Raw genomic sequence first — 24,834 nt, forward strand, 5'->3', positions numbered from 1 at the left:
AGATTATTTTTTTCTGACACAGTTTAACTTTGAGATATTGTCATATTTTATTACCATTTTTTTTTTTTTTTTTTTTAAACTATAGTGAATAAACTGTATTAATGAATGAAATGTTCAAGGTGTCTGAATAAATTTTGGTTTGACTGTAGATACATGCATACATACATACACACACATACATAAAAAACACCTTACACCTCCAGGTACAGATACAGTAATAGCCTCTTTAATTGTTTATAAACTCTTGTTATTATATAAAAATATGTGATTAAACCATTTCCATATGGACCAGAATATACAAAGAGAGTCTGATCTTTTTGCACAGAAGATTATCAGTGAATAATGATTTACATTTTTCATACAAAGAATGGCTTCAGAATATTTATGTAGTGCACAAGTTGTATGGACAACAACATTTATGATCAAGTTTTATATTCATTTTTGAAGCAAATTTGAATGAAATAGGTGGATTCAAACTATATCCGCTATCCTTGCTGTCCACGCCACTGCTTTTGTTAATGAATGGGTTTCTTTTGTAATTTTGCCTGGCTCAATCAGACAGTGGTGGGCAAAGGTGGGTGGAATAAAAAAAAATGATCACTAAATTTGTATAATTTAAGTTTTATTTATTTATTTATTTTGTGATCAACTGTTTAAACCAAATCAACCCAACAAATTATGAAAAAGATTGTATCTACATGTAACACATTTTCCTTGATAGAGTGATATATATTTACATATTATGTTTACATGTTGCCTCAAGGATTTTTAAAGTACCACATGGAGATGGATTTTCTTTTCTTATATACAGTTTATATGATTATTAATTATCATTATTTTTCAGCCTCAAAACATTCCTTAATAAAGCACGAGACATGCTATACTTCAAGAGGCTCATCCAAATACCTAGACTGCCTGATGTAAGGAAACTATTTTTGAATTCCGTTTATCTTATTAACACATATGGATCACACTTACAAATACATCCTTATTCCGTGTCAGCATTATGATTCTGATTATGTATTTTCAAAACCCTTTTTTATTTAAGACTCCACCCAACTTTCTTCGGGCCTCTGCTCTGGCAGAGCATGTTAAACCCATGGTTGTCATCCCAGATGAAGAGGAGCTTGAGGAGCCGGAAGAGGATGAACCCGAGCCTCTGATAGACGTTAGCGAAGCGCAGCCTAGCATGGCATCTCAGCCACAGGTACTTGCAAGCGGAACCCAATGATCCATGATGATATAGATAGGTTGTTGAGTAAAAAACAGTTGCAAGAGTTGTAAAGCTCTTTAATTGTGTTGGCACAGAGATGTTTTTGTGTAACGTCAAAGTTTATAGAAAATGTAGCATGACCCTTTCTTGAATTTCTCGGCTTCTATTTATTCAACTTCTTAAATGTGTCCTGTTTTGTTTTTTTAAGAGTGATATATTTGACCAGGCCTTTGGACCACCTAATAATGGATTCGATGATAGGTAGGTTATTGTTGATAATCATACCATAAATAATTTGTTTTTTATGGGGAATTATGAAAGAGACATTTTGTGATAGTTGTGGAAAGTTTATTTTAAAGACATTCTGTATGTCTACAGTATGTACTTGTACTGTACTCTGTACTTTTTCTGTAACACAGAGACCTCCAAATTGAACAACTGAAACGAGACATTGAATTGCTGCAAGCTGAGCTTGAGAAGATCAAAGGAGAGGTGAGACACGGTCCAAATTATTTTCAAACATTTAAACCTTTGAAATTGGAATAGTCTTTGAGATGAAACAAGACTCCAGACTAACATCTGAGAAGAGTGGCACCTAGACTTGCCTTGATATCATAATTTTTAAACTAGTACGGTACTATGTATAAATGGCCCCAGTGGTGTAGTTCAAGTCTCCTTCAAATTTTGAATATATTTTATTTATACTGGTTATCATCTTTGCCTACCTTCAAGACTCAGCTAAAAACGTATCTTTTCAATATGTAGAAACAAGAAACACAAATATCAATAAACAGTCAGGGGTCAGGCAAAGAGTAATCCAAAAATAATATGAAAGAATTGCAGAATAGGCAATTCTGGTTTCATAATCCTCAATATCACCACATAACAAATTAATCAGTCCAATCTACAGTTTATACTATATGTTGCAAATCTCAACTGCTTGATTGTTTATATCATCGCAAAATGTCAAATATATTTTTTGCCCAGCTCTAATCTGCTAAATGCAACTATAAGTCTTGAAGATATTAAAGGGTTAGTTCACCCAAAAATGAAATTTCTGTCATTAATTACTCACCCTCATGTTGTTCCACACCTCTAAGACCTTAGTTCATCTTCGAAACTCAAATTAAGATATTTTTGATTAAAACTAAGAGGTTTTTTTTATCCTCCATTGAAAGCAACGAAATTACCACATTCAGTGTCCAGAGAAGTAGTAAAGACATCGTTAAAATTGTCCACGTGACTACAGTGGTTCAACCTTAATGTTATGAAGCGACGAGAATACTTTTTGTGCGCAAAAACAAAACAGAAATAATGACTTTATTCAACAATTTGTCCTCTTCCCTGTCAGTCTGTTACGCAGTTGGCACAGTGCTAGGTTTCCATGTGTTTACGTATGAACGCCAGCTCACACGAAGAGGCATCGGCCAATACTGAGCCGCCATTCGGACTAGAACCTGGAAGCTGCAACGAATATAGCGTAGCAGAGGAGAGACAGGGAGAGACGAATTTGTCTTTGTTGAATGAAGTCGTTATTTTTGTTTTGTTTTTGAGTATAAAAAGTATTCTCTTTGCTTCATAACATTAAGGTTGAACCACTGTAGTCACGTTGACTATTTTAACGATATCTTTACTACTATTCTGGACATTGAATGTGGTAATTTTGTTGCTTTCAATGGAGGATAAAAAAACCTCTCGGATTTCATCAAAATATCTTAATTTGTGTTCCGAAGATTGAAGATCTTACAGGTGTTGAACAAAATTCCAGAAATTTCATTTTTCGGTGAACTAAACCTTTAATTCATTATAACGCAGTGTCTATTTACACAAAGTGCAAATAGCCTGCCATGTTGGCAGAGGCTATTTACATTACTTTTACATTATTTACATTACTCTGGCTCATTGTCTGAATGAGCCAGACAAAATTGCAAAATAAACCCATCTGGTAACAGGAGCAGTTACATGGAGAGTAAGACAAGGCTGCATTAGCTTTTGACGTGATCAACCGAGTTCCAATCCTCGTTTATTTAAATTCATTCTCCCTATTCTCATTGCATATTAACTTAGAGAGACGCCATTTATTTTAAATAAAAAATAAAGAAAATATTTTTAAAATTGCCTAACAGGTATTTAATAGTGGGGAATAAAGTGTTTAACTGGTAGGGTTAGGTGTAGGGGAGGGCTTTAGAGACAAGTAAGGTCCCAATAAATGTGGAATGTGGAAGTGACATGTGAAGGCCAAGTATGGTAACTCATATTCAGAATTTGTCCTCTGTATTTAACCCATCCAAGTGCACACACATTTGGAGAAGTGAGTAGTTACACACACACACACACACACACACACACACACACACACACACACACACACACACTGCAAACCGTGGACACACACTCAGTGGGTGTGCAGTGAGCAGTGGGTTGCCATTTTGCAGTGCCGCCCGGGGAGCGATTGGGGATTAGGTGCCTTGCTCAAAGGCACCTCAGTCATTTCCTGCTGGTATTGAGATGCGGTATTGGTTACCAGTCTGAATCTCTAACCCATTAGGTCACGACTGCCTCGTTACTCTGAAGTACAAATAGTATCTGCAAGTACTTGCACTAAGTATACATAGCATCTAACAACTCTTTACTTTTAGTGCAAAGAAAATACTATTTTCACTTAGTGCAAATAGCCTCTGCCTAAAACTGCCTTGACTTTTGCTTCCTTTTTGAAGCTTGAGAGCAAGCCACTATCCTCTTCCAGTGTACTGGAAAAAGTAACTGGAACATTCATCAAATTTTGTGCACTGGAATATGTGCTATAATCTCACCGTTGTGGTTTTTTTTTTTTTTTTTTTTTTTTTTTTTCCTGTCCCTTTTGCTCTACTATACCACCTTTGCCCTGTGTTCAGGCTCAGCGCTATATCACACAGCTCAAGTCGCAGATCAACAGTCTTGAGGCAGAACTGGAGGAGCAGCGCATGCAGAAGCAGCGCACCCTGGTGGAGAATGAGCAACTACGCATGGAGCTAGAGGCCATTCGCCGTCGCAACACTGAACATGAGAGCATTCAGATGAACTTTGTTGAGGCAGAAAGTGAGTTAGTAAGAAAGTGAGCACAAAAAGATTCTTAAACAAAAATGTGGCAACTGATGCTGATGACTTTCTCATATATAGAAAGATCCCAAGCAACAGAGCAGCGGTATAATAAACTGAAGGAAAAGCATGCTGAACTGGTTGCCAACCATGCCGAACTCCTCCGAAAGGTATGACAAAGAATACAGTGTACTTATATGTGTGTATATGCGATAACACAGATATTATCTTAGTTTGCATTTGTTTCAAATAAATTGATTATTCGGTTTTCTGGAAATCTGAATAAATCAACTGGTATATGCCTGTATTAAATAGAATTTGTGCACATTTGTATATGTGCATGTTTAAAGGATATGCAGTTGTGAATGTGTCCTTTATCTTTTTTAGAGTGCGGATACAGTAAAGATGCTGTCAGCCACACAACAGACTCAAGAGGAAATTGAACGAACTAAGCAACAGTTAGCCTTTGAGGTAGATAGAGTCAAACAAGAATCAGACATGAAGGTAAGTGTGCACACAAGTCTTCCTTCACTTGAACTGTAACAGCCCCCAAGGACTGATTGTAACACTTCATCTTGTTGCTTTAGTTTGAAGAACAAAAGTTTGATATGGACAGGCTGAGGAGGGAGCTTGAAGCGAAGAATGCAGAGATCCAAAAAGTCAAGAGTTCATTACAGACCTCTGAGAAGGTATTGTATCTAATATTAATATAACTTTCAGGATGCATTTCCTTAGCTCTGTTCCACTACACGTAACCATAGTCACGGACAGGTTAGCATTTCACTCACACGTATACACAGTATACACAGACTTGTGTTTGAATCATATTTGCATTCTGTTTAAATTTTATTATGTGCCATTGATGTCTTGTTGAATTCAGTATTTCATCTGTTTGTAATTTTCTTTCTCTCACTCTGTAACTCTGTATCAATTCATCAGATTACTGTAAATGTTACTAGAGTACACGTTACAATTTTTCAGCTCACCTTATCTGTGCGCTCATCCTGTATGTATTCTGCACCCGGTCTGGTGAAGGTTTTGTTGCCACCAAAGCTAGGTTACCTACTTAAGGTTGCTTCCACTTTATTCTGATCTCAGGTTGTGGTGTTGCAGTTGTTCTCTTCCCCACCCTTTGCAGGAGAAAAAGAGATTGCTCAGACTTTGTCCTGTTAGAGTGTTATGGATTTATGATGACCACATAATGCCAGTGGCGTAAATCTGATCTATTAGTTGTTTGTTTTATTGGCTGCAACAAGGGTGTTGCTGATTTAGATTTAGTCATAGTCTTTATGACTAAAATGCCATTTAGTTTTAGTCATATTTTAGTCATCTGAATTGTCTAGTCTAGTTTTAGTCAACTAAATATCATACAATTTTATTTGACTAAATCTACAGTAGATTCAGTCAACTAAAATCTAATGGATTTAGTTAAATGGTAATGCATTAATTAAGAATTTCTCTAAAATTTCCAAACTCATTATATATACTCCTGGTGAAACCATCTGTTAACCTGCTAATATGAATGCTATTAAAATTTGAACATGCAATACAGACACAGATTTAACTGCTGTGACTTATAAAAAAAAAAAGATCTTAAAATTAAATAAAACCACTTCTCCTAAAGCAGAACATATAGTCTTATTTTCAATGAATGATATATGCATTCTTTATAACAACTTGTATACAACATTATTCTTTCAAGCAGACATATTTATTTGTATAATTTAAATATAATTAATCTTTACTAAAGCTATTAAAGAGTGATTTTTATCTGTCTTTTGTTGTTTGATTAATATTAATGGCAGCAGGTTTATTAGGCTGCTGTCACTTTAAGACCAAATGCTGGGATCCAATACACTGATGCACATCTGATACAACTATTTACACTTTCTTAAGACATAACAAAGATTGACATTTTTACATAATGTTGTGTGTATTTGTCCGTTCAGGTGCGAAAAAATGCAAAAGAGAGCTCGATTCAGTACTCGCACACTGTCTGAGAGACGGCTTTCTGTGTGCACGGTTGTGCACTTTGGGTGTGCACGCACAGAAAACCATACCATATAGACTTCTTTTGTGTCATCATGCTTTTTCAGATTTATGCATATGTCTGCTCTTCTTTTTCTCCCATATGTTTGTTTTTAAACGTTTTATGAGACATGCAGCAAGTGTATGCCAACTTATGTCCCACCGGGTAGATCAGCACGTTACAATTCAAATGTGCACATCTACCACGCAGGACATCATTGCTGACTGGATCTCTTCCCAAATTGTCCCTCCCTAACATTTTAGTTGCGCTTTTATTAGTTGACCAAAATGTCAATAGATTTTCATCATACTGTAGTTTTTGTCATTCAAAACTGGTTTTTATTTTCGTCTCGTTTTCGTCTGTGAAAAAATGTTGACGAAATAATGACAAATTATTCGTCATTGAAATTAACACTGCCTGTAGCCAATCAGCAATAGGGGTGTATATACAGTTGCAAGAAAAAGTATGTGAACCACTTGCAGAATCTGTGAAAATGTGCAAAATTTTAACAAAATAAGAGAGATCATACAAAATGCATGTCATTTTTTATTTAGTACTGTCCTGAGTAAGATATTTTACAGAAAAGATGTTTACATATAATCCATAAGACAAAAACATAGCTGAATTTATTAAAATGACCCAGTTCAAAAGTTTGTGAACCATTGATTCTTAATATTGTGTGTGGTTACCTGGATGATCTCCGACTGTTTTTTTTTTTTTTTTGTTTTTTTGTTGTTCATGAGTCACTTGTTTGTTCTGTCTCATCGTCTTTTTGCGTTCTCCATTGGATTACTACAGCTAACTCATAACAAGTGGAAAACTATTATTGGAAGAAGAAGGGTTACAATCAGGCAAGAGCTTTAGGAGAGACGTCAGAGAGTGGGAAGGCCTGAAACTGTACAGTATGTCCAGGTTGCTTTGTTACTACTGTATACATGAGTAACATTGTGCTGTTTCACAGAACAAAGGTATGCTGTTGTTGTTAAATTACAGCTTTCGCTAGCTGTTAGTGGTTGCCTCTGTTGCATAGTGTGTTCGCTAGTTTGGGGGTAAACAATGAAGGGAGGGGTGTGTTTGTTTGGGTGTCGATTTCAAATATCAACAGTGTTTCTCAGAAATTGCTTACTGCACCTTTAATTAAGGGTGTGTATTTAGAGGATATTTGTGTGGCAGCAGGCTGGCCCTTTCTTCACACTTTTATCAGATTTTATAGTTTGAAAGTTGACTTCAGTCCCGGTTACCAGATTTTATCTGCTTGAACAGTCGTCAGTCCATTTTGTCCGATTAGTCTGTACATATGTTTTTTCATGGTCTTATAATCCGGTAGTCACTCTCTAGTAAGACGCTGGGTTATAGTGTTCCTTTGTTACTGTATTCAGTGTTCTTCTTAAAAATCTGAGGAGTGATGTTGTGGGCGCATCTTTTTAAGTAACTGGCACTTAGAGGACAAGGCTTGTACCATCAGTCAATGCCATTATAACTGCCATTATTCTATGCAGGCTTCAGACAATCGTCACACCTGGAGGGTGTTCCCATAGTGTCAGTTACTGAATCAGGGTCTCGTTCACTACTAGAGAAGCAGGGTTACGTATGTAACCGAGATGTTTCAGAGCATTTGTTGAATGAGATTGGATTACTTTTTCTTTTCTTTTTTTCTTTTTGTCTAGTACATTGGCATAGCAAAAAAACAGAAACTGTTTATGCTGTAAATTCTTTTTAAAAATTCAATATTTTTTTATTTGCTGTGTTTCCTTCAGACAGGTGAACAGCTGAACAGCTCCATGGCTGCACTTCTGGCAGAAAAGGATAGGCTAACACAATCTATGAGTAAGAAAGAGGCCGAGCTATCCTCCCTGAAGAAGGAAGCTCAGCTGAAAGAGTGTACTCTACAGCAGGAGCGAGACAGGACCATCAAGGAGCTCGGAGAACTACAAAGCAAACTCAAAGAGAAGGTAGGGTTATGGGTTATGCTAATGAAGAAGACTTGGATTGATCTATATTGTGCCAAATTCACTGCATTTTTTTTTTTTTTTTTTTTTTTTTTTTTTTTTTATCCAAGTCATAGTTTATATTGTATAGAGCACAACATGAACTGCTAGTGACCGCCCACTCAGAACACCTTAGCAACCCAGAATGCCACTGAAACCATTTGGCAACTCCCCACAAAAAGCAACTGCATCTATTTATCTACCTATCTATTGGAGATGGAAAAAACCTTACAGCGTTGCATCCTCTTTTTTTAATGATTTAAAAATCGACCAACCCAAAAAAAAAAAAATTATTCTGATTTTAATTTTTATTTGCTTACTTGCGCTAGAAACAGATTAGTTCGGAAAGGGTGAAGTAAATTTTAGTGTGGGATTTTGCTTACAATGTGCCATATCTACACTATTTTAGTGAAGAGGGTAATACCCACTCTACAACTGCAAAACTGAAAAAGACACAAAGCAATTGTCATGGAGAAAAGTCTTCTCTTTCTTGCAAATGAAGCTCAGGAGGCAGAGTTCCAGAAATCAAAATAAGCCTGCAGAACATCTGACCATCTCACTCACAATTCACACTTTCATACAGTTTTAACCAATGATCTTATTTGATCTCTCCCTTTCTTTTCTTGGAATCTCCCCAGTACTCCTGAACTCTTTCGCTACAGTTACTTCATTAATCTTGTACTCTTTGTAAGGGTAACCAAAGAAGCAACTTACTATAAGTGCAGCTGCCAACTGCAAGCAACTTCAGTTCAAATCCCATTCTTTCCCGTGTGACTACTCTCACAGTCATGTTGGCCATGAGGCCTTCAAAACACATCTTACTTTTATAGTATTCAGACTACTTCTACAATTGTTTTCTGTAGGATAAATAAAATATTTCCTCACAATCATTAAACAAAGGAGAAAGACTGTGTGTTGTTTATCTGACAATGTTTCTGTAACTGTCTATCCTAGAACACCTTAATATCACCCATATAATCTTATCAACTGCCTAGAAATGCCCTGCCTAGCAATTAGGGGTGCACCAATACCATTTTTCCTTTTCCTGACAATAGGCAAAATTAATCAACAGCTATTGCCATTTTTGACCACAAGGTGGCGCTGTCCTGAAACTTTTTGAGTAACTTCAAGACATGACGCTGATGACACATACTAGATATGCCAAAGTGTTGCATATATATATATATAAAATATTATTATGAATGTGTGTAGTATGAATTTAATCCTGAATTTAATTTAGTCCATTATCATGTGACCTACCAGCGTCAGATGCGTCGCTTCACTGCCATTCACAAATCCTCTCCTGTGGCCTCATGGGATAGTAAAGTGTCCATAGTATGTACACTTAAGAATCTCGCCAGAAGTATACTTTTGGTAGTAGGTCATTTGGGTAGTTTTTGTCTACTCTTTTATGAGTACTGTGAATTCGGACATACTACTTTTGTCACATACTGTTTTTGCCTACTATTTAGTTGGGAAGTATATGATTTCGGATGCAGCTCAGAGTGGCGGGCATGTTTCTCAAGATACACGACTGTCATCATGAACTATGATATTTTGACAAGTTAGACAAAAACACTGCATGCAAATTTTGGACAGTCAGACCATTGGTTCTTTAGTCAGAGCCAATTTAATGTTTTGTTGTATTATAACGTCACCAAGTTACACATTCCAAGTTTCGTAAAAATATGTCAGTGCTTTTGTAAATAACAGTATTTATATATATATTAACCACTGATTCCAAAATGGTTGACATGGGAAAATTATGTATTGATCAATTTGGTACAGTATGCTGTACGGAATCTATCGAGACCAATCTCATGATTTTTGGTCAAACTATTTGGAGGTTATAAGCAAGAAATATAATCATTCGTAGCCCTGTATCCCTTTGGTTCGGTACGGATACATGTGCTGTTGCAGCCAACGCCACTACGTGAATATGATATTTTCTCCACATTTGTTTTGCAGTATTAAATGTAACAATTTTAATGAAAATCCAATATTAAAATTCCTGAAAATTGACATCCCTATTTTGGGGTCACTGTAGCTTTATACACATATAGCAGCACGGTGCAAAGGTAACTTTTGTGCAATGTGTTTGTAGTTGAGTCATGAGGAGCAGCTGCAGCAGAAGTTGTTGGATGAGCAGTTCACACTGCTGCAGGCGACAGTCACTGAGGCCGAGAACATCATTCAGGACGCTGTCGCTACACTAGACGACCCTCTGCACATCAGCTGTTCCAGCTCCCCAGGTACTGCTACTCATCCCTAAAAAACTTTATCAAACAATTATTTACATTTTTATTAAGTGGATGATCTGCATGATTTTATTAAAACATCCTCAAATTGACTGTCACTAGATTACCTCATTAGCCGAGCAGAGGCCACGCTCGGCTCCATTGATAAGGTGCAGACGGGCCACTCTGAGTATGTGAAGAGTATGAGGGGTATGTTCTGTCTCTCACTCAACTCTCAGTTTTGTTTTTGTATATGTTTGCAAATTCTTTATTGATGCTTGTATGTTATTTCCTGTTTTTTTTGGTTCAGATGCTGGGGGTCTGGTTAGGGCTCTTACCAAGTTTTCTCATCTTGCTGCTGACACAATAACCAATGGAAGTGCGACGGCACACATGGCCCCTACTGACCAAGCTGACCGTAAGAGCACTCACTTATAAAGCTTGCACTTTGTGGAAAACACTTACATATGCACAAACCCACAGCTGTGTTACCATGGATTATGGTTTTGTTATGTGCAGATTTACTGTCAAAAACATGTTCAGGTGACATTTTGCTCCAAAATCAAAAGAATTATATTATATTATATTATATTATATTATATTATATTATATTATATTATATTATATTATATTATATTCATAATTAATATATTAGAGAATGAAATATCATAGTTCATTTTAACATTAAGAGGACTGTTTTTGCAGCAAAACATTATTTCATGGCAATTAAAGCATATCCTCCTCAACTCATAACTGTATTGCAATAATTATGTGAAAATAATATTTTATTTAAATTGTATATTATTTTATTAGGGCGTGCTGATACAATCATAAATCAAGGTCTCATATATCATATAATTGATATCAAGGTTTCAGGTTATTGTCAATATTTTAATTTGTTAATATGTTCATTCATATAATTTCCCTTGCTTTTGCTGCCAGTATGGATTTATTATGTTATTGTAAGTCATTGAGATGTATTGAATCATTCCAGATATCCTTTTTGCCTTATCTTATTTATTGGTAAGTAGTATAGACTCAAAGGGATAGTTCACCCAAAAGTGAAAATTTTGTCATCATTTACTCACCCTCAAGTTGTTCCAAACCTGTATTCTTTCTTCTGCTGAACACACACACAAAAAAAGATATTTTGAAGAATGTTGGTAACCAAAGGGTTGATGGGCTTCCATAATATGGAAATAATAATAATACTATGGAAGTTAATGGGGCCCATCAACTGGTTACCAACATTCTTCAAAATAATTTATTTTGTGTTCAGCAGAAGAAAGAAATTCATACAGGTTTGGAATAACTTGAGGGTGAGTAAATGATGACAACATTTTCATTTTTTGGGGTGAGCTATCCCTTTAAAAGTAGGTTTGAGAGAGGTAGAGTTGGACAGGAGATGACAGAGGTCAGACTCAAAATGGTCCCCATGATCCAAAAGCTTTTAGATACTAGTGGGGTAAAATGTGAACCTGGACATATTTTCATGAGATTTCCTCTTGTAGAACTGCCTAAGGTGTAAATTTGTGTCAGCGTATGTGTATATGTGTGTTTATTTATAGGTTTGACAGAGCACTGTAAGAGTTGTGCCACCCAGAGCCTGCAGTATCTTAGGAATCTTAAGTCAAAAGCATCTCTAAAGGGGGCTGATCCTACCTCGATTCAAGCTGCAGTGCAGAAGATTCTTAGAATAGCACAGGTGAGAAGTTACAAAGCAAACACTCAAGCTCCATTCCAAAACATAATGTGCTGCTTTGCTGTCTGCTGTCTATATAGGCAGCTACTTTCGGCATACTTCTTACTGAAATGGAACACTCTACACAGGCAGCAGTTTTCTTAAAGTGGTCATGACATAAGAAATCAAATTTGCCTTGATCTTTTGACATATAAGAGGTCTTTGTACCATAAAAACATCCTGCCAGTTTCATAGCTTAAAACGTCCTTCTCATTACAAACAAAGCATTTATTTAATCAAGCTCCAAAAACAGCTCATTTTGAATATTGTGTGATTTGTGACATCAGACAGGCAAATACATTTACATATGACTTCCTCCAGAGCAAGACATCAATGAATAGTTTTACATCATTGCACCATAGGCCCCGCCCACTGGTCGCTTAACAGCGGACATTTACCTACACTTGATGTGAGCGTTGCGCTGCGTCAAAAGCTAATAGAACCCATTTCAATCACCGATGCTGTCTACACTGGATACAGTATAACAGATGTGCGTTCAGTTTCTGGCATGAACAGTGGCCATTTACACAAATATTGACAAATGACAAATATTGAGATCTATACCACCCAAACAAGTACACAGTATTTTATATTCATATTTAAATGCTTATACAATTAATGTCTCAATCATTCTTTTACTCCAACTTCTATATCTTGCATTATTTTCTTTTCCTTTTTCAGGATCTGAGGCCAAAAGGACTAGATGTTGGTAAGGACGAGCTGGGCGACATGGTGGATAAAGAAATGGCTGCTACCTCTGCTGCTATTGAGGAGGCTGTTAGGAGAATAGATGTGAGTAAAAATAACCACAGACATGTACACAGCCCTGTTATTGATTTATAGATTCATGAAGTGTTATGTTAGTATTTGTGTTGACACTGGGTCACAGAGGTGCATATTCAGTTCATATTCACATTAATTTTAAGGCTTTGTTATTGAGGCATTGAGGGTATTAGTATAGTATAGTATATCTTTTGTTTTGATCTTGATTTTAATTGTTTGGCTGTATAGGAAATGATGAGTAAGACCAGGAAGGATGCAACTGGTGTCCAACTGGAGGTCAATGAAAGGTCTGTGATTTTTATGCCTGGAACCAGTTGATACAGTAACTCATTTAATATACAGAATGCTTGCATGTTTCCATTTAAATGCATTTATTTTCTCTCTTCATATTTTTCTTCAAGAATCCTAAATGACTGCACTGACCTTATGAAGGTAAGATAAGAACATATGGAATCATAGATGCTTGAATTTAATATTTGGTGTTCTATTTACATCAGTAGATATGTTTCCATACAGCTTAAATTTTGGGATATCGCGGGGGGAAAAAACGCTGGATGGAATGCCAATGCGCATAAGTTCTAAAAATGCTCTCAATTGAGGCAGATAATTTTTTTTTTTTTTTTTTTTTATCTGATAAGAAGACCCGCATAAACTACGACGACATTTACCGAATAAATCCCTCGATGCACAACAAAAACTCACATGACTTTGCTTCAGCAGAGGATGTAATTGGATAGCTGGACTAACCAGCGGATCAGTTTCACTGCACAGCATCTCAAATGTTCGTTTCCCAGGACGATTTTGTTCTCTTGAACATATGGGATGGAAACGATGCTTGTCGTTTTTGTGTATAAATGTTTTATGTGATATTCCAATTTTGCGCAACTTTGAATGGAAACATAGCTAGTGAAGTGTTTATTCAGTGAATAAAACAAACTTGTTCTATCTGTTGTGTACTTTATTTTAAGGTGTCCTTGTTACTGTGTGTTACACAAATAAGTACTGAGTAATATTAATTAACCATGTGCTTACTATAGGGATAGTGTTTGTAAATATGCATACTTTACTGTTATTACAGTAGTAAGTACATGTAATATGTATAACAAGGACACTGTAAAATAAAGTTAGTGTGTATCATTTATATATTATTTGAATGTTAAAATCCTGCAGGCAATTCGTCTTCTGGTGTTGGCATCCACAGACCTGCAAAAGGAGATTGTGGAGAGTGGAAGGGTAAAGTGTTGTTAAAATGATTATTATTATTATTATCCTTGCCATTATTGTTTTATTCTTATGTTGCCCTTGGTGATTTAAATTGCACTTTAAAGTTAGATGGAGTTCTATTTGATAATACAGACTGAAATTAAGTTTTAAAACCTTAAAATATTAAGTCTGTTTCTGATACCATGCATTTTGTGCATGTGTAATTTCTAAAGAAAAATCTTTGGTTTTATTTGTATTGATATACATGTGATTGTTGTGTGAATGTGTATGAGCTTGTGTGTCTTTGTGTTACCTGAATGAAACCTCAACATGCATTGCTGGTATTTATCTTTCTAGGGCGCAGCTTCGGTGAAAGAGTTTTACGCTCGTAACTCTCGCTGGACAGAGGGTCTTATTTCTGCCTCCAAAGCTGTGGGATGGGGTGCAACACAGATGGTGTATGTATTTTTGCTACATGTTCGAGAGCTATGATACAATGTATGATCAATTTTTTTTGTTTGTTAATGAATGTGCGCTTTCCCTTTCCAACAGTGATTCTGCTGATAAAGTGGTGTTGCAAACTGGGAAGTATGAGGAGTTGATCGTCTGCTCTCACGAGATCGCTGCTAGTACTGCACAGCTTGTTGCAGCCTCCAAGGTTACACTTTTATATCGGAATGTCATATATAAATATATAGGGCAAAGAATCAAACGCAATCAGAAAAAAATTTACGCTGCATTAACTGTGTAATAATTTTCTAATGCATTCAAAAGTGTCTATTAATATATTAATCACATTTTTTTTTAAAGTGATTCTTAATTTAACCAGAATTGTGCAGCTCTAATGCACATTTATTACATTATGCTTTTGCGTTATATTACCCTGGCATTAAATTATATACACACACACAAAAAGTAAACACTGCTGCGATAGGGTGTTGTTACAGAGGGAGAGACTAAATTGTAAAATCCATCTCTCATTTTTTCCTCTTGTGCATAGTCATGGAAACGCAATAGTGCATTTTTTTTGTTTTGCAAATGGGAACACAATATTTATTATAATTATTTTCTGTGGTCTCCAATGTGCCTCAAAAGAAGTTTGCCCTGCGTTTCAAACCCAGAAATGTAAAAAGGGTCCATAATAGTGTTGTCTGTGTTGTCTTTACCATTTTGTTGCAGTCTGGAGCCCTGCACAAACTATTGTGTTTCATATTTTGTCAAATTTGCTTTGTTTTATCTCTGCTCTGTCAATTGTTTTTTATCATTTTATTATTATCTGAATGTTTTGAGGCACTGCCTCACATCTTTGCCTTTTCATCTACAGGTGAAAGCTGACCGCGGCAGTAAGAAGCTCGGCGTTCTTCAGCAGGCCTCGCGTCATGTTAATGAGATGGCTGCTAACGTGGTGGCGTCCACCAAGACCGGGCTGGAACAGATCGAGGATAAGGGTAAGTGTAATGTTACAGGGGCTTTTGGGTCATGGTTCCTCCTGCTTCTCTTCAATAAAAAATATATAGTGATTCTATGACAATGTTTTATTCACACAATTAATTTTTTCTTCTCTTGCACATAAAGACACCATGGACTTCTCTGGCATGTCTCTGATTAAGCTCAAAAAAGAAGAAATGGAGTCACAGGTTTGTTTTAACAAGCTTTTTTTGTCACATGCTTAATGAAATTGTAAAGATGATGTTTATGTGCATATATGGCTTGACATACTTTTTCTGTAAGGGAGTAGTGTTGGGGAACAAAAGTTATCCTAATGTGCTGATATGATCATACTTATTGATTCTAGTAAGCACTCTAGCTGCTGCATTTTATACCAGCTGATCCACCACTTGATCAAGCCACTCCTTTGATTCCTGATGTCTAGGCAATTTGCTATGCCTCTCATAATGAGCTCTTTAGGACAGGAAACCCAAGCTCTGTATGCGTTATGTTTGGTAAACCCACACCCTAACCAATCTGACCTGTTTAACATAAAGTCAGTGATCCGAAATGCACCGCATTAAAGTAAATCTAATGCATCACCATATCTGATGTCAGTGGAGTTTTGGATGGCTTCTGCATAGCATAAGTCTGTAATGAGGATTGTATCTCGAGCTGTGCGTTCGGTCGGCTCAGCAGGGGATGATGATAGTAGTCAGACAGGCAGAGGTCAGCTCCAGGAGATCAGTCCACACACAGCGTTAATCTAGGGATGAAGCAAGAACAAGGTCAGTAACAGGCAGAGATTGTTAGGAGGGAGCAGCCTGAAACAGCAAACAAATAAAAATGGGGCAATCTCACTCATAGATAGAGTAGTACACCAGATCAAAGCCAGGCATGATAAACCAAAGAGTGATTGAGCTCTAGTGAGCATCACTGGGCAGAGAGATGGCATGAGCCACACGTTGTCACAAGACTGAACAGACTGAGAGCCCGACAGGGAAACAGAGAGCAGGTGAGAGCACACAAAACACTCTGACACCAAAGAGCTGCAGAGCAGTCTAGATGAGAGCAAGTTATAGAGCAAGCCTCTTTGTTGGGAGATTAAAAAAAAAGAGCAGTAAGGACAGCTTACACACTCTAGTTCTGACAGCACAGCTATTATACAAGGTGAAAAGCAGAGGACCCTAGGACTAAGCCTTGTGGCACTGAACTTTTGATTGACATGACACTTTCACTGAAACAGTGATAGCGGTCGGTCAGCTATTGCCATGCTTTGTCAAGCCAACATAATGATAATGAATACCATTAAAGTCCCCGTAAAGTGGCTAGATAAGCACAGATTTCCTTGACGTGTTGACGTAATTTCGTTCGAAACATGAAGTCATATAATATATAATGCCAAGGTCATGGGTTTGATTCTCTTATGTGATTTAGTATACACCACTAAGTTGACCTCCAGCTGCTTCAGGTATTTAGTGTCAATTTATAACGGTCTTGTGCAGTTTGTTGAAATGTGCTCTACTGATGTGCAATGCTATGCCTGGCCAGCAGCCATATCACCCTGTAGCCCAAGACTGGTTGCCCACTGAAGCTAAGCAGGGCTGAGCCTGGTTAGTACCTGGATCGGAGACCTCCTGGGAAAACCAGGTAGCTGCTGGAAGAGGTGTTAGTGAGGCCAGCAGGGGGTGCTCACCCTGTGGTCTGTGTGGGTCCTAACGCCCCAGTATAGTGACGGGGACACTGTACTGTAACAAGCACCGTCCTTCGGATGAGACGTTAAACCGAGGTCCTGACTCTCTGTGGTCATTAAAAATCCCATGGCACTTCTCGTAAAGAGTAGGGGTGTAACCCCCGGTGTCCTGGCCAAATTCCCTCCATAGGCCCTTACCAATCACGGCCTCCTAATAATCCCCATCCACTCAATTGGCTCTTTCACTCTCTCTCCTCTCCACCTACAGCTGGTGTGTGTGGTGAGCGCACTGGCGCCGTTGTACTGTGGGTGCCGTCGCATCATCCAAGTGGATGCTGCACACTGATGGTGGATGAGGAGAGACCCCTGATATGATTGTAAAGTGCTTTGGGTGTACAGTTGTACATAGGAAAGCACTATATAAATGCCTCATTCATTCATTCACAGTGGGGGGTTAATAAGTTCTGGTGTCCTAGCAATCATGTTACTCTATATTTTGAAACTGCAATAAATTGATTGTAAATGAAAGGCTAAAAGTCAAATAGAGAGATCAGAGAGAAAGGGTGTTTGAATTAACCCCTTAAACCTTAAGTCTCTCTAAAATGGAGTAGCCCCCCCTGGGCACCACCTAGCTACAAAAAGAATAACATTTTTCAAAACTACTGCCTTGTGTCGATCATGAGATATTCCTCACGGAGTTACAACACATAAAACTCCACAGGCGCACATAGCTTAGTAAAATGAAATGTAGCTTTCACATGGCGTTTTCACTTGTAACTTCATGAAACATGCATAGATCGTAGAAAAAGGCAAAAAATCATTATTAACAGCGGATGCTCCTGATTGAAATAAGTCCAAAATCAACATAATCTCTTGCGTCGATCACAAAATATTCCTCGCAGAGGAACAATTTTAAAAATGGCTTCCAGGTGTCAAGGGATAAACAAAAAGGCTACCTTGGTTCCAAAATGCTGTGACTTTTGATTACTTTATGCACAAAATTTGATCCAGATGCAGCTCACATGTAGAGGCACCTAACCAAAAAAAAAAAATTAAAAATTCCCTCCTACCTTATTTTCTTCCTGAGTTATTGCATATCAAATGAGAAAAATATGTATAATTATTTTTTTGTCTTTTATCAGCAGTTTCTCAGCATGAGACTGTCCAAATGTAGTTTAAAAATTTAAAAGGTTTTCTATGAAAAGATACCCACGTTTTGACTGTCCTTGCTATAGTTTTGGAATTATGAGTCTTTACTTTTGTGCATGTCACTCAGTAAAAGAAAAAAACAACTCTAAAAATGCCTTCAGGGCTTAAAGGGTTAAGGACACTTTTAGGAAAAGTGCTTGAATTTCACTCTTAAAAATCTGTACAAAACACCCCAATATGAATGCTAGTGTTAAGTACCTGAAACCAAGCATCACTTCTGCAGATAAACACAATGAATATAATATAACCTTGCTTTTTATTTCCTCTCCCAGGTGAAGGTTCTAGAGCTTGAGACCATGTTGGAAAATGAGCGCCTGCGTTTGGGTGAACTGAGGAAGAAACACTATGTGATAGCAGGTGTCCCTCTAGAACAACTGGCTCAGGACAACGGCCTGGCAGCCTCTCCAAATGTGACTGCTGGCCCGTCCTCCCCCAAACCCTCAAAACCCACTCTAATGAAGAAACCAGCTCTTGCACAAAAACCCAACATCCCACCCAAAAGCACGGTAACACTCTTTTTGTAAATGTTACACAATTTTCCATTTGTTAGCATCTATGTAGGTTTACATATTGACTTTGAGGGGTTTTCATATTTTGCATGGAGATGTCTTTTATAGATATAAGTGAATTTATAAATGAATAGTAATTTTTTTTTTAGTAGTAACATTTTGCAGTAATGCAAAGCCATGTGTACAATCAATCATCACAGCCAACTGGCACTGTTGATTCATTGACAGATATTCAAGAAACAACAATTAAACCACTGAGAAGTGAAGTGAATAAGTGATTATATCGTTACAATGGTGTCCACACTAACCTGTTAGTAAGCTGATTTGATTCCAGTAAATAGTTCTGCCACTTAAGAGATTTATTACTTTATTAATCATATTGCCACTGCAATAAGTAGCAACTAATAGTTTCAATGCTAGTGCCCAATACTACTGAGAGGGCAGACGCAGATAGTAACACACACACACACACACACACACACACACACACACACAACTTTGTTACTCCAAAATTCATTAGAAACAGACCGATGTTAGACACCTAAGCTTTATTTAGGGACTGTTCCCTTTAGAGGTAGTAATCCAGTCTCTTTACCAGATCCTGTCTATTTTGTATGGTATCTAAAACAGTTTTGTCTAATACTCAAAAGCAGTTAAAGGAACACTCCACTTTTTTTGAAAATAGGCTCATTTTCCAACTCCCCTAGAGTTAAACAGTTGAGTTTTACCGTTTTCGAATCCATTCAGCCGTTCTCCGTGTCTGGCGGAACCACTTTTAGCATAGCTTAGCATAGTTCATTGAATTTGATTAGACCGTTAGCATCTTGCACAAAAATGACCAAAGAGTTTCGATATTTTTCCTATTTAAAACTTGACTCTTCTGTAGTTACAGAATGATATTACGCAGCGCCTCTCACAAATGTCTCCATGGTTGCAAGGCACGCTCCCTGTGCAAGCAGGGGGTCACAGGCGCTGCGTAATATCATTGCGCCTGCTGCACCCATGGTACGGCAGCAAAGTTCCTTGATTATTACGCTGGAATGAGAGTATAGTTCCTAGCCATATTGGCCTAGAAAATCACAACTTTTCATTTTCCGTCGGTCTTAGTACACAATGTAACTACAGAAGAGTAAAGTTTTAAATGGGAAAAATATCGAAACTCTTTGGTCATTTTTGAGCGAAATGCTAATGGTCTAATCAGATTCAATGAACTATGCTAAGCTATGCTAAAAGTGGTACCGCCAGACCCGGATATCAGCTGAATGGATTCGAAAACGGTAAAACTCAACTGTTTAACTCTAGGGGAGTTGGAAAATGAGCCTATTTTCAAAAAAAAAGTGGAGTGTTCCTTTAACAGCGAGTCTTGTCTAATGCCTAAAATCAGTTTACAAAACTATTTTTTTCTGGTACCAACTAAAAGTCTTCTATCAGCCTGACAGATTGACAGAGGAAGCCGTGAAATAGCAGGAAGCAGGAGATAAAGTGATGCTAAAAAATGCAGTGTAGCTGGTTTTATTGAATAACCTTTGTTGCGTATGTTTCAATGCTCAAACTTCATCTGAGCTTCATCGCTACTTCATAAAACTTCTGAACTGGAGTTTATCCTGTACTTTGTGTGACAAGCACAAATCCAACAAGTGTTATTATACTAAAAGAAAAGCAGTGGAAAATTACTAACCTGTGACATTAAAAACCTTAAATTGGAGACAACTCAAGAAGACAAATACCTCTTGAAAGCACACAATCATAACATTAAACAATAAGTACTTCAAGAGCAAGGAAATAACTGAAATAATTAGCTATAAAAATATAAAATAAAAATATGATAAAAAATAAATGATAAATGAATAAAAGAAAAAACAGCACAGGTGTATGGTTGCTCTCTTGAAGCTACACATGTTGCTATTAAGAATCCTTGGATCCTTCAAAAATTATGTTATTTGTTATAGATCATTTTTTCAAAAAGTTATTGTGTACTTTAGTCATCAAAGGAAACTAGTTGATAGGCTTGTGATTAGTTTTTATTACGATGATGATATTATTCATCAACTAAAGCTGTCTGTCCATTTCTTACAGTTGAGGTGAGCACATCTGGATGAAGATATCTGAAGACTCATTGAATATCAAACTGACATGCATCCGAAACCATTATTAAATGTGTCTTTCTTTTTCCCATGTCTGGTCATTCAAACGTTTTACCATGTTACATGTGAGACCTTTGCCTTTTTCCATTTGAGAGTGCCTTAGAGGCTACAGATTATTTTTATCTTAGATATGAAGCTATATAGTACTGGGTGTTCATCATTTGCATACAGTTACGAACCATTTCGTTTTTAAATTATAGATATTATTTTATTTACAATACACATAGTATGTAATAGGACAAATAGTAAATAACGTCTGGCTTAAAGGGATAGTTCATCTGAAATAATGCAAATTCCAACATGGGCTCATGGGAAAACGTGCCTCTGCGTACATTTTTGCAGCACTACAAAAACATACCTATACATAGGCCTACAAATCACAACTTTTATTCCTTTTCACACAAATTATGATTATGGGGCAGATTATTGATTTATAATTTAACTTATTAACTTATTTTAATATTTCAACTGTCCATGCAATGTTTCGGATCTCCCTGACTTTCACTGTACAGTAACAACAACAACAAAACACTCAGATATAAGAAATGCAAACAGGTTTGGAATGACATAAAGATGAGTAAACAATCATACTGAGGTGAACTATCCCTTTAAGATCAGAGATGACGGTATTGCAATGCATTTTTAATTTGTCTTTGCATTCACAAACGTTATTTTATGTGTGATTCTTATATAATATATTTAAAATATACTCCATTTTATGAAATACATAAGGGTATTAACATGGTGGAAAATAATTCTGCAATGTTGTGCATATCTACCAAGTACTGTATATGCAGAATCTATTTAACTGGGATTTTGTGCTTTAAATTAGGGTCTTACAAAAATGTCTTTTGCTTTTTCACTCTGTCTTAATAAAATATGTCAATGTCTTTACACATCAACATCTATATATATTAACATATTTTAGTCATGTTTGACTGTTCCTTGTGATAAATGTAAAATGAACAATAAATATTTGAAGAACAAAAACATTTGGAAATTGACTTATTTGTCATATGCAAAATAATTGTTACTTGTCATATGCAAAATATTCAATTTTGGATAATAATAATACAAATCTGGATGCCATTTTATGTACTATGATTAATCATTTCTTCAAAGAGGCTAGAAATGTGGTGCCAAAGCTGGAACCAACCTGCTTTGTGCAGTTAAAAAAATATAATAATAATAAATAATAATAAACAAAAAAATCTTATGAATGTCCCCACAAGCATAGTAAATGACCTGAAGTCAGCTACTGTACTGTAAATCAGACTGGTCCCTGCAATAACTTAAAATAACACATATACGGGAACACTTTACAATAAGGTTTCATTAGTTAACATTAGTTGACTACTGTACATTAGTTTAAGGATAAAAAAATACTTCTAAACATTTACTAATACATTATGAAAATCAAAAATTGTATCTGTTAATATTTAATGGACCTGGGCTAACATGATCTAACAATGAACAGTTGTATTTTTATTAAAAATGAATAACAAATATATTTCTCATTGTTAGTTAATGCATGAACTACTTGTATAAAATAGTTTTTTCATAAGGTTTTTATGATATTAGGGAAATTTTACAATTCTCCATACAACAAAAAGTTAAAAAATAAATAAAATAAATAAATACAGGAGAGGAAAAAGTTCTCTTTGCGACAGTTTACCCTCGATATATACATTTCATGTTCCATGCACTGTATTTTTTCCTAAACAATGAAGGTAAATGTTCGTAGAATTCTGTAGTTAAACCTTTGAGGCACGTGTCTATACCTAAACTGACTATCAAAAATTAAAACGCACCTGAAAATTGAGTGTGAAAAAAGTGTGACAACTTACTCCGGTCTCAGAATAGTTTTAAAACGAATTGCTGTCATGTCTCCTTTGACCGCTAGATGGCGGTTTAACATCAACTCAGTCTTTGTTCCAAGAGAGAGGCGTCATAAAAATGCTAACTAACGTAACGTACCACATGTGTTTTATAGCCATGCTGTTTGGAAACAGAATTAATGGAAACAAAATTGTTTAATCATATACAGATTTGCCATCAGCTTTTACAGGGCATTACAGTTTAATTTATGACTTATTTAGATTTACCAGCTTTAAGATCTTGAATCCTCCTCTGTGTCTATTGTTTAGGCCCTGACCTTGGACAAATTAATTACCAGCTTGGACTAGTTAGAAATCACGTAAGATGTTCCTTAACACATCTACCACCTTCTGCTGGTTTCAGTGGATTTTCAAGCATGCAGCGTAAGGAATAATACAGATATGATATTTGGTTTAGCACACACACACTGCAAACAAGGAATCAAAATAGCTGATCTCGATTCAAATATGCTCTGATTAAACGCTATTGAGTCTGATTTATTAGAAGTTCATCATCAAAACATTTTTGATCTCTTATAATCTTAAAAAAGTCTAGAGGGGATACTGACAGGCCCCATTTACTGATACTATAAATACATGAACCACATACACTACAGGCTGTCTTACACACCTTACACACACACACACACACTCTCTCACACACTAGGCTCTCCCTCTCTTTCTTTGTGCCTTTCTATCTCACTGTCACACACTCTTACATGTCTCCAAGGCAACTTTCTTGCCTAGTCCCTTGAATCTCTTCTAAGAGAAAAAGAGAAGATAAAGGAATGAGTCGGCCTATGTGGAGTGAGTTCTTATTTGTCAAACTGTAGCCTAATCTGCTGTCAGATTTCCCAAAATACTAAAAACGCAAAATACAGTTGCAAATCGGGTGTGTTTTGAGCTTGTCCACTTTCAACCACTTCCAGAGGAAGTCAAAACACATTCGACCGGATTGCTTTCATGTAAACATGTAAACGCTCATGTGGTCGAACAGCCATAAAACACCGTCTACTCTCCGCCTACTGACCTAACCCGTAAAAATTATGGGAAGCGCGCATTAGTTAGACGAGATGTGCGGCAGTCCCGGCTGACCCATGTTTGTTTTGAAGATGAAAAATGTACCAAGCACAATGTTCTCTCACCATTCCTGATTTCTAACACACACTCACCATGTTTGGTGCGGTTTTCTCAGGCCGAACATTTTTTTTTTTTTTACAAATGTTAATGGAATACATTAATGCAAAGAGTCAAATCAACATGGCAATGCTCTGCTTTTCAAGTCAGATTAACTGATACCAAACTAAATTAAAATCCTTGTACCTTGGTCCATCTGCTTCTCCCTTCACTGCTTCTTTTGTCATTGTTTGTGAACTAAAGCACAGAAGTTTGGAGATTCTCTGTAGGTCACAGCTTGAAATAGTAGTTTATTGATTGTGAGCACTCACGTGCATCCAGATGGACACGGACACAGTGAGTGTATTTGAGGAAAAGCCCAAATACCCATCTGTTGTTTGAAATGATTCCTGCTGGGATGGACCTTTTATCAAACTGAGAAACATAAAAAAAAAAAAACTGTACAATGAAACTCCTTCCAAGCAGGAACAATTTATTTTAGGAGATATGAAACTATCACACAAGGAGGGGAAGGAGAAAGAAAGATAGAGACTGAATCCAATTGAATCATTTTTGGTTAATTATA

At 36.6% G+C, this 24,834-nt stretch overlaps 1 protein-coding gene across 1 annotated transcript in view; it reads left to right on the plus strand.

Annotated features, from left to right (window-relative positions):
* The window catches only part of hip1rb (huntingtin interacting protein 1 related b), a 45,992-nt gene extending 23,745 nt beyond the window's left edge, over window positions 1-22,247 (plus strand). The window contains exons 10-32 of the mRNA XM_051894111.1: window positions 845-920; window positions 1,049-1,207; window positions 1,422-1,474; window positions 1,633-1,705; window positions 4,108-4,291; window positions 4,373-4,461; window positions 4,679-4,795; window positions 4,879-4,980; window positions 8,078-8,272; window positions 10,413-10,560; window positions 10,669-10,755; window positions 10,856-10,963; window positions 12,114-12,250; window positions 12,968-13,078; window positions 13,298-13,356; window positions 13,471-13,501; window positions 14,240-14,302; window positions 14,630-14,730; window positions 14,825-14,930; window positions 15,597-15,720; window positions 15,848-15,909; window positions 18,875-19,108; window positions 21,188-22,247. Of these exons, the coding sequence (XP_051750071.1) occupies window positions 845-920; window positions 1,049-1,207; window positions 1,422-1,474; window positions 1,633-1,705; window positions 4,108-4,291; window positions 4,373-4,461; window positions 4,679-4,795; window positions 4,879-4,980; window positions 8,078-8,272; window positions 10,413-10,560; window positions 10,669-10,755; window positions 10,856-10,963; window positions 12,114-12,250; window positions 12,968-13,078; window positions 13,298-13,356; window positions 13,471-13,501; window positions 14,240-14,302; window positions 14,630-14,730; window positions 14,825-14,930; window positions 15,597-15,720; window positions 15,848-15,909; window positions 18,875-19,108; window positions 21,188-21,196 (2,428 nt within the window). The 3' untranslated portion in view covers window positions 21,197-22,247. The remainder of the gene's footprint in view (window positions 1-844; window positions 921-1,048; window positions 1,208-1,421; window positions 1,475-1,632; window positions 1,706-4,107; window positions 4,292-4,372; window positions 4,462-4,678; window positions 4,796-4,878; window positions 4,981-8,077; window positions 8,273-10,412; window positions 10,561-10,668; window positions 10,756-10,855; window positions 10,964-12,113; window positions 12,251-12,967; window positions 13,079-13,297; window positions 13,357-13,470; window positions 13,502-14,239; window positions 14,303-14,629; window positions 14,731-14,824; window positions 14,931-15,596; window positions 15,721-15,847; window positions 15,910-18,874; window positions 19,109-21,187) is intronic.
* The last annotated feature ends 2,587 nt before the right edge of the window (window positions 22,248-24,834 follow it).

This window comes from Ctenopharyngodon idella, chromosome 5 (genome assembly GCF_019924925.1).
Source record: "Ctenopharyngodon idella isolate HZGC_01 chromosome 5, HZGC01, whole genome shotgun sequence".
Lineage (NCBI taxonomy): Eukaryota > Metazoa > Chordata > Actinopteri > Cypriniformes > Xenocyprididae > Ctenopharyngodon > Ctenopharyngodon idella.